Genomic DNA, 9,262 nt, shown 5'->3' with positions numbered 1-9,262 from the left:
CTCTGAGCAGGTGTTTTCTCACTACAGAAGTAACCTTTTCAGTAACCCCAAAAATAGGCATGGCCATTCTCTTATGTCGTTCAAATTTAAATCTACAAAGAAAGGGAATTCAAAGCAGCTAAGATACCAGGTGTAGAAAACCACTATATTTCAAGGGTCTGCGTATAGTACCTAATGGCATATATTGTTGGATTCTCATAATAGCTCAGTGGCAAACTTTCTGAAGTATTCTTACATTGCAACACTTTAAAAACACTGTACATTTATACTAACACTTTGGCTTTGGCTAGCTTACATGAAATAGAAACTTCAGTAAATGAAACCAGGCTAACCAGGATAAAGTGTATGTTTCCTATGTATTTTGCCTTTAAATATTTTATCTGGTGGTATTTGTTTTGTTAAACTCATATAATTTATATTATTGAGTCTTGAAATTACCTGTGTGTGTCTTACACCATTACGGTTAAAGAAACAGAGGAAGACCCTTAAGCAGAGAAAATGAAATCCCTTAAAAATGTAATATCATAATGTCACTAGTGGTTTTTTGACACTGTATCATTTAAATAAACCACTATGCTGGATGTGATAAGTGTGTACAAAGAAATTATAAAAGCATTTCAATAAGTGTACTATCTACTGCAATGCACCCACCCATTAAAGTCCAGGGCTCTGACCAGACATCTAGACCAACAACGTACACTCTCAGAACTGATATAATCTTTCTCATACTTTAAATGATCCATATTTAACATGTATATTAATAATAATTTTTACTCTTTCAGTTTACAGCTCGAAAGCAACATATTATGTTGATCTTCCAATTCTTGTCAGGTCACAACTCTGAAAAACGCCTTTTGCTTAAAGATAATCCTCACCTCTAATGTTAGGCCTGTATGTTATATTCATTATGTAAAAGAGATTTTATGTCTGGATAACTAAAGAAACAATTGGACTTCTCAATTATTTATATTACAATTCAGGCTATAAATCAATTATGGATTCTAAAATAATAATAGGAAAGAGTCTGTGGTAGAACAACGAACCCAATTGGATGATGAAAGAGTTTATCCTAAGATAATAATAAGGATCAAACACAAAATACACAAAAGGGATGTGGCAAAACCTAGTCTTGCCCCTTCACGCAGTGCGCATGCTCAGTAGCTTGCTAAGGAAGAAAGAGGAAAATGTCTCTGACGACGTGAGTACTACGACGAGGCCTTTTGTGCTTTTAATACTCGATATTGTCAAATATTTCGCTCCACATTATGTTATGCGGCTTAAAGACCACTTTAAATGAATCAAAATGATGTTTTAGCTCCGTCCGTCATCGTTACCTTGTTTTTAATCTAAGCTAACGGCATCAGCTAATGCTAGCTAGCTACATTTGCGTGTGGTAAGCTAAACAGTAGCTGTTAGCTAGCTAGCGTAGCAACATGCTGCCATGGTGGCATTACAAGAGTTTAATAAGTACTTTTAAGTGCAGCGCTGGCTACATTCTTCATTTTTGTTGTATAAAAGTATAAATGATTGCACACTGGTCTTCTCTTGTTGTCTGGCAGGTCAAACTCTTTAAAAACAAAGCTGGTTTGTTGAAGTCGGTCGAGCTTGCTAACGCTAGCTTACAGCAGCTGGGGTCTTGAACACGTCGATGATATTTTGACTTGTTTTATTTAATCTCCAGCTTTTTACCGGCGCCGACCCAGCTGTCCCAGGACCAGCTGGAGGCAGAGGAGAGGCTCCGAGCTCAGAAGTCCTACTCCACCTCCCTGGTGTCGTCCCGGAGAGAGCCCCCTCCTTACGGACACAGGAAAGGCTGGGTGCCTCGCACATTTGAGGTGAGGTGTTGTGGAGTTATTAATTTATATCAAATATGTTTGAAGGTGATTGTTGTCCCTTGTCAAAGATGGCTTATTAAATGTATCACTGCCAGTGAGCAGTAAAGGATGAATCAACACAAACAGATCTGTTTATATATATTTAAATGTCTATGTTTGCAGGACTTTGGAGATGGAGGTGCTTTCCCAGAGATCCATGTGGCCCAGTTTCCTCTGGAGATGGGCAGGAAGAAGAAGACATCAAATGCCCTTGCGGTTCAGGTGGATGCAGAAGGAAAGATCAAATATGACTCGATTGCCAGACAAGGACAGGGCAAGGATAAGGTAAACAAATACGACTGGCTGGGCAGTCAAAAAGGATGCAACAACACTGTGCTATGTTTAAATTCATTACTTGAGATAATGAACTGTAAGTCAAACTCTGAGACTGATAACCCAAAGATGGTGAAATAGTTAAAAAGCACAACCTTAAGAACATTGAACCCTTGTTTTATTTTTCTTGTAAATAATTGGAAAGCCTCCTGCCTTTTAGTTGACTTCCTACAATACTTGCCTTTGAGGCTAGGCAAGTCAAAACCCAGCTAGTTTTAAATGCTCAATCAGTTGCTGTGGTAATATTAACCGTAGCTACACCGACAATGTGTTATCACAAAATAAAGGCAATATGTTATGTTAATTTACAGTCTACACAAGCACAGTCGACCATGATACATGTTCTGAAAACAACTTCACTGATACAAATCATGACTTCAATCATGCATTTTATTGTTGCAGGTGGTCTTCAGTAAGTACACAGACCTTCTTCCAAAGGAAGTTTTGAATGAAGATATTCCAGAACTTCAGAAGCCTGATGAGGAGGCTGTCAAAGAGGTAAGCCATTCTCTGCTGGTTTAATTGTTTACAAGACTATAGCTTTGATTTCATAAAGATTATATATTTATTTTTATAATTTGAACTCAAAGAAAACATTCAGTGGTGGTCAATGCAAAATGTTCATGTGTGATGAAAAGTATTTTTGTATTCTGTAGAACCAATTTCATGTTAACTGGAAGTGTATGTGTGAAGTATTTTCTTCACTATATCACAATCAAAAAGTGATAATCTCTTTGTTTCCTTTTTATTTTAACATTTATTATTTAGAGTTATATAAATATAATCAGTTAATATATTTTTTTTGTTGTGTCTTCTTTGTAGCTCACAGAAAAGACTCGGGCTGCTCTGGATAAGCAAGTGTCTCAAAAGATTGCTGCTGCTATGCCTGTAAGAGCAGCCGACAAACAAGCTCCAGCACAGTACATCAGGTATTAATCAATAATAAATCCATTTTAGTACCATATTTAAGCACATAGTGTAAAAAGGTACAGTAATATTGTTCTGTTCATGTTGACATTGTTTGGGAATTAAGGTAGTGATGGGTCTTATTACAATTTGTCATCTATTTACCTGTATTGTTTTTGTGTGGTTTGTCAAACCCTTTATGCATCTTGACACATTTATTCCTTTTTGTCTCTTCAGATACACACCGTCCCAACAGGGAGTGGCATTTAACTCGGGGGCCAAACAGAGGGTAATTCGTATGGTAGAAATGCAGAAAGATCCCATGGAACCTCCACGTTTCAAGTAAGTAAAATATGTTGAATACATTAACATGTAGCCTGCTTGTATTGAGTGTTTAGATAGATAATAATACAGGAGAAGGGTTCTAGTTAACTGAATACTTTAAGGCCTTTTTACAAAGCTGATAAGCCCTTTTATTTAAATTTTTTATATATATAAAGCCTGAAGAGCGCCCTCTCGTAGTTTACTTTTATTAACTTTTCCATCTGAATTGAAAAGCAGGAAATGGCTGAGGGGCCGCTGATTGAGAATTAAGTACTGAGAAACAGAATGATTTAAAATAAATATTAAAATTAAGACCCATTTGGAAGGTTATGCTTCATTTCTTGTTCACATAAAGTTCCTCTGGAGTAAGTCTCCCTTCAGTCTTTATATGTAATTTCATTAATGATTGCTCATTTCTGCTTAAATATGAAGTTTGATCCATTTTATGAAGGTTTTGCTCTGAAAATGAAATAGTTTTTGTCAAATTAAACTTGACACTTAAAAGGAATACTTCACCGGTTGAAATCTGTCTTGAAATTAGGTCATGTATGTAGTAGAAATGTGAAATAAATGTTGAAGTTGGTGCTTTCTTGACCAAGAAAAGGCAGAAGGTGTCTTTTTGGCTCGTGGATGAAAGACAACAACTCAGCCACCTCCTGTTCCTCCAGCAGCCTCAACTGCTTGTCGTTATATTGCGGCTCGTAGAGATAGCCATGAACATCCGATTCGAGCATAAGACTTTCAAAATCCCCTTCACCCATATCAGTTTGGAGTTGAAACATTCTTTCCGACATTGTCTGTCCTTCTCACACCGTGTCCTAACAGCACACGAGCGTTATATGTCGCGTTCTGTCGCGCAGCAACGGACGCTCGCTGTCCACACTGAATGCGTTAAATATTGAATTCTGTGCTCTGTAAATTTCAGTATCCCCCTTGCAAAGAGAATAACATCTAGTGCCTTTGTACTAAAGGCAGACAAACAGATGTGTGGTGTTTTGTATTAGCGAGCAGCTGACTCAAATCACAACACAGAGGTTCGTTAGTAAACCGCTCGCGGTGGGCCGGAAAAAAGTTTATTTTCCGGAGTTACAAGTTAGAGCACAATATTTCAGTCACAGATGTGGATATTATCAATAAACTATTATCTCCCCTTTGTAAGATGAGCTACCAAACGAACAACTGGAAAAGCGAGTGTCAGTGCCTTGTAGGGCCCACTTCTTCCTTGTTCCCTGTCCGTTGACGCAAGCGACAGGGAGGAAAATAGAATCGTGGCGTCGGAGAAAAAACGGTGCTCCGCATCGCGCTGCGTCACTCTCGGTCAGTTAGGACACAATAGGAAACAATAGAATTAGGCTGATTCTAACGCTCGCTCGTGTAGAGTGCTGTTAGGACAGGCTTGTCAGCATGCTCAACATTGCGCTTTTTTAAAAATGTGTGTATTTTCTATTCCCCCGGCTAGAAGAAAATGATGTTAAATTGATATAATTGTGTGTTTCAGGATCAATAAAAAGATTCCTCGGGGACCTCCTTCTCCCCCTGCCCCTGTTATGCATTCCCCAAGCAGAAAGGTACAGCTGAAATGTTTTCTTATTTTGTTATTTTTATGCTGTATTGAATAATATCACATTTGCATGGTTTCAAAATAAATTGTTTAACAGAGTTTCTCTTTTTGTCGTAGATGACAGTCAAGGAGCAGCAGGAGTGGAAGATTCCTCCATGCATCTCCAACTGGAAGAACGCAAAGGTAATGTGACACCAGAGTCAGTGGATGTCTAACACATTGAGTGGATCATGAGGGTTAGGTTATATTCTATAAATAATGGATTTGAAGGACACCAATTCTTATGGTAAATCTAGTTTCATTACCCTCACCTTTTTTTTATTCTAAACTTATTTAATTCTCCTGGTGTGATTGATATTTTTTAGGGTTACACTATTCCTCTTGACAAACGTCTGGCTGCTGATGGCAGGGGGCTGCAAACAGTTCACATCAATGAAAACTTTGCCAAGCTGGCTGAGGCGCTCTACATCGCTGATAGAAAGGTACACCATCAATCCTAATTGTTTTGGATTACAGAATTTTTGCCTATTTACATGTATTTACATCATATTGGCATGTTTCAATAGGCCAGAGAGGCAGTGGAGATGAGAGCTCAGGTTGAGAAGAAGATGGCCCAAAAGGAGAAGGAAAAGAAGGAGGAAAAACTGAGGGAACTGGCCCAGATGGCTCGAGATCGCAGGGCAGGGATCAAAAGCCATGGGGACAAAGGTGAGTCCTGTCGATAACGGGCAAAAGGGATGTTTCTCATTTGTGTTTTTCTGAGTAAGTGGAGCAGACTTTGTTGCTGTTGCTACTTCTAAATCTGGAACATATGTGGCATAAGTGATGACAGCATTTTTCACCCTGCCAGAGATGACAGGAGCAGCAAGCTGTGAAACATTTCTCCTACCCTGCTGATAATTCAGAGATTTTGATAAAGAAAAATTAGTGTTGCATGTCCTCTTTTAGTGCATACTTTTGAATGAGCATTAAGAAACATGACATGAAAAAATAATTCAAAATCCGAATATAATATTTATTATATATTTCAACATCTGTCATCTGTGTGTTTGTCTTTTAACTTTACTGAGCTCTAATGGTTTCTCTTGGCTTAATCTTCCCTCCTCTACGGTGTCTCAACCACCTGCCTCACATTTCTTCCATGCCTACACCATCTGTTTTTTTCATTATCCCTAACATCACTTAACATCCGCTTCTCTCACCTCTGTCTCCTCATTTCGCTCTCCATCTGTCCTGCTCTTTATCGCCATGTTTGTTTTCACCTCTGCATGTCAACAACAACATATCCCATCATCCAACACCCACTACCTCCTCATTTTGTTTTATGTATTTTACATTTTTATTTTTGTGTCTCATCACCACCCTTTCCCTCTTCCTGTCCGTCCATTTCTCCGTCTCAAGCAGCAGGTGGTGAGGACGGCGAGGCCAGAGAGCGTGACGAGATCCGCCATGACAGAAGGAAAGAGAGACAGCACGACAGGAACATTTCCAGGGCTGCTCCTGATAAGAGGTGCTGGACACGCACTTTAAACACACCACATGTGAACTCACACACCCATCACCTCTTCATATATATACACACACACACACACACACACACACACACACACACACACAGCCACACTGCTGAATCATTCATGGGACCAGCAGTTATATGAACAAACACAGCAGGATCCAGAAGAGTACTCTGGCACTAGTCCACAGTGATCCCAGTCTGTGCATGAGAGATGACTGATCGGTGTATGTGTGTGTGTGATCTGTATGTGCACTGTCAGGTTGTCTTTTGATAGAAATGTGGGTCCCTGGAGGAGCGGAGGAATTGAAATTCAGAGGAGAGCTCATTACAATTACCATTCCAGCTGTCAGAAAGCACAAACCTTGTTATTTTCAAATTACCTTTCTTTTAACTTTGACACACTGTTTGCTCAAGGACAGTCAAGATGTGGAAGTCACTGAGAACTTATTCCAGAAAGTGTTTTTGGTGCACACATTTAATTTAAACAAAAGCTTTGAATGCAAACTTGTTGGTAACTTTTGATTTACCCATAGGCATGCATACAATTTCAAATGCTAAATTATGTTGTTTATTATGTAATACAACACCGTCAAATTGCAGTTCTCGTATGACTTCTATAATGCAGCTCCACTAAGATGTATTTTTAAGGAAATATGATATTAAGAGGAAGACTTTGAAGTTTTTTATGTTTCCACATTGTTGTTATTAGAATGAGTCCCTGTTAAATTTCAGTCGTTCTTTTTCTCAGGTCGAAGCTGCAGAGAGATCAGGACAGGGACATCAGTGAGCTCATCGCTCTGGGCATGCCCAACCCTCGTTCTGCCAGTGAGGCCCAATACGACCAGAGACTCTTCAACCAGAGCAAGGTTAGAATCAATCATAGCAACCATTCTCCTCCATCAGTACAAATATGGTGTGAAAAGCATGAAGAATTCAGGTTCCTTCAAACATCTGTTCTTGTTGGAATCACAACACACATTTCTTTTTTTAATTATTTTTTGAAAAAGGAAATGAGCAACATTGATTTCCTAAATTTATTTTCACAATCCCCCTGATGTACATTTGTGTATTTATCTTTTGGACTTATACAAGTCTTCCTCTCTCTGTCTGTCCCTTTCTAGGGTATGGATAGTGGTTTTGCAGGTGGTGAGGACGACACATACAACGTGTATGACCAGCCGTTCCGCGGCGGCAGAGACATGGCTTCAAACATCTACAGACCCAGCAAGAATATCGATAAGGACACCTACACAGATGACTTTGAGACACTCATGCAAAACAACAGGTATTATGGAATCTGCTGTCGTTTTGTCATTCTCAATAACATACACTTATTGTTCTAATATGGCTATTCATATGTTGACAATGTACCATTGTGCCTGGACTCCTTGGAAAAAAAAAATACAAACAGTTATTGTTTTACTGGACCCGTAAATTTCTCATATACTAACACGAACAAAACACCGAAGAGTGGAGAAATTCATTAGTGTCAGGAAATCTGAATAGTTTGCTCATATAATGTAAATACAAGGGTAGGATTAAATGGATTTTTCATTTAATTATGATTAGTTTTGGTCAAGTTTGTGTTTATATATGTAATTTTTTAAAGCCATAGCAACTCATGAATAAAAAAAGTGTGTGCTTTAATCCCCACCCCCCTTTCAAATTATTTTTCATGAATTATTTCATCTTTTAATCAAATCAAGGGGCAATATTAATCAGACTACTTACAGGGCAGCTAAAGTGTTAACCTTCTTAATTATAATTACCAAAAATCTAACAATATCCTGAATAATTTTTGAAAGGTAAGAGTGCACATGACGCCCCAGCAGGAGCCCTCGTCCTTGGGGCAGCGGTGCCACACTCTACTAGTCGAGCATGGCCTGTCCCATATGTTTAGTCACCAGCTTGTCATTGTCCTCCAGGAATGTTGTCTGGCTGCAGGGTATTACATCGCTCTGTGAAGCAATGGAAGAATATATTCGACTTAAGTAGATTTTCTGAGACGTAAAAACAGATGTTACATGGAACAGTTGGATACTTTGGATCTAGACCTGTAGTAAACAAAAAAGAAACAACCTCCAAACTGTTGTCCTCTTCCTCCCTTATTGAAACACGAGTAAATAAGAGAAAAATCTATGGACTTGTGTAACACTTATTCCTCGTCCGCCATCAGATTTGTACCAGACAAGGAGTTCTCCGGTGCCGACCATGCACAGAGGCGAGAAGGTCCGGTGCAGTTCGAGGAGGATCCCTTCGGTCTCGATAAGTTCTTGGAGGAGGCCAAGCAGCACGGTGGCTCCAAGAGGCCTTCCACCAGCGGCCGCTCAAAAGACGACTACCACGACAAGAAACGCAGGAAGGAGTGAGAGCGGCTGGACACCGAGGCAACGTTTGGCTGCTGCTATCATATTAGAGGATGAAGAGGTAGTCTGCACCCACCCAGTGACTGAGAAGTATTTTAATATACCGAGTCTGTATCAGGAATTCTCTGTCCGATTTTTTGTTTTAGTGAAGGTGGAAGATTGCATAAGAGGCTCATGATTTCTCTTTTTTTTCACACTTGTTTTCTGCTCTGCTTTATGTTACCATCATTCAGTGTCGTGTTAACTTTGACTTGAGTGAAACAACGGAAATATAAAGCAAGTGAAGCTAAACTGATAACTACCGTATGTGTGATGTCAGCCTCTGCCTCTGATGAAGTGTCACTGCACAGTAAAGCGAAGGCCATTTTTAGCTGTTGAACGT

General features: G+C 39.3%; 1 protein-coding gene across 2 annotated transcripts; it reads left to right on the top strand.

Moving 5' to 3' along the window:
- Window positions 1-1,097: 1,097 nt before the first annotated feature.
- On the top strand, window positions 1,098-9,029 carry snw1 (SNW domain containing 1). 2 transcript variants are annotated; one of them, XM_065963906.1, is made up of 14 exons: window positions 1,098-1,198; window positions 1,682-1,835; window positions 1,998-2,159; window positions 2,610-2,705; window positions 3,030-3,136; window positions 3,351-3,455; window positions 4,936-5,005; window positions 5,116-5,181; window positions 5,364-5,480; window positions 5,565-5,706; window positions 6,403-6,508; window positions 7,263-7,380; window positions 7,636-7,799; window positions 8,691-9,029. In XM_065963906.1, the coding sequence occupies exons 1-14, from the start codon at window positions 1,185-1,187 to the stop codon at window positions 8,881-8,883; spliced, it is 1,614 nt and encodes a 537-aa protein (XP_065819978.1). In that variant the 5' UTR covers window positions 1,098-1,184; the 3' UTR covers window positions 8,884-9,029. The 2 variants fall into 2 exon arrangements, with proteins under 2 accessions (XP_065819978.1, XP_020489142.2); XM_020633486.3 differs by having other exon boundaries at window positions 6,400-6,508.
- Window positions 9,030-9,262: the final 233 nt, after the last annotated feature.

Source organism: Labrus bergylta, chromosome 15 (genome assembly GCF_963930695.1).
Source record: "Labrus bergylta chromosome 15, fLabBer1.1, whole genome shotgun sequence".
Classification (NCBI taxonomy): domain Eukaryota; kingdom Metazoa; phylum Chordata; class Actinopteri; order Labriformes; family Labridae; genus Labrus; species Labrus bergylta.
This window is presented reverse-complemented; position numbering and strand designations above follow the sequence as displayed.

Coding starts and splice junctions, on each gene's coding strand:
- snw1 (XM_020633486.3), top strand. Junction 1,836..1,997: donor GGGTGCCTCGCACATTTGAG/GTGAGGTGTTGT, acceptor CTATGTTTGCAG/GACTTTGGAGATGGAGGTGC. Junction 5,481..5,564: donor TCTACATCGCTGATAGAAAG/GTACACCATCAA, acceptor ATGTTTCAATAG/GCCAGAGAGGCAGTGGAGAT.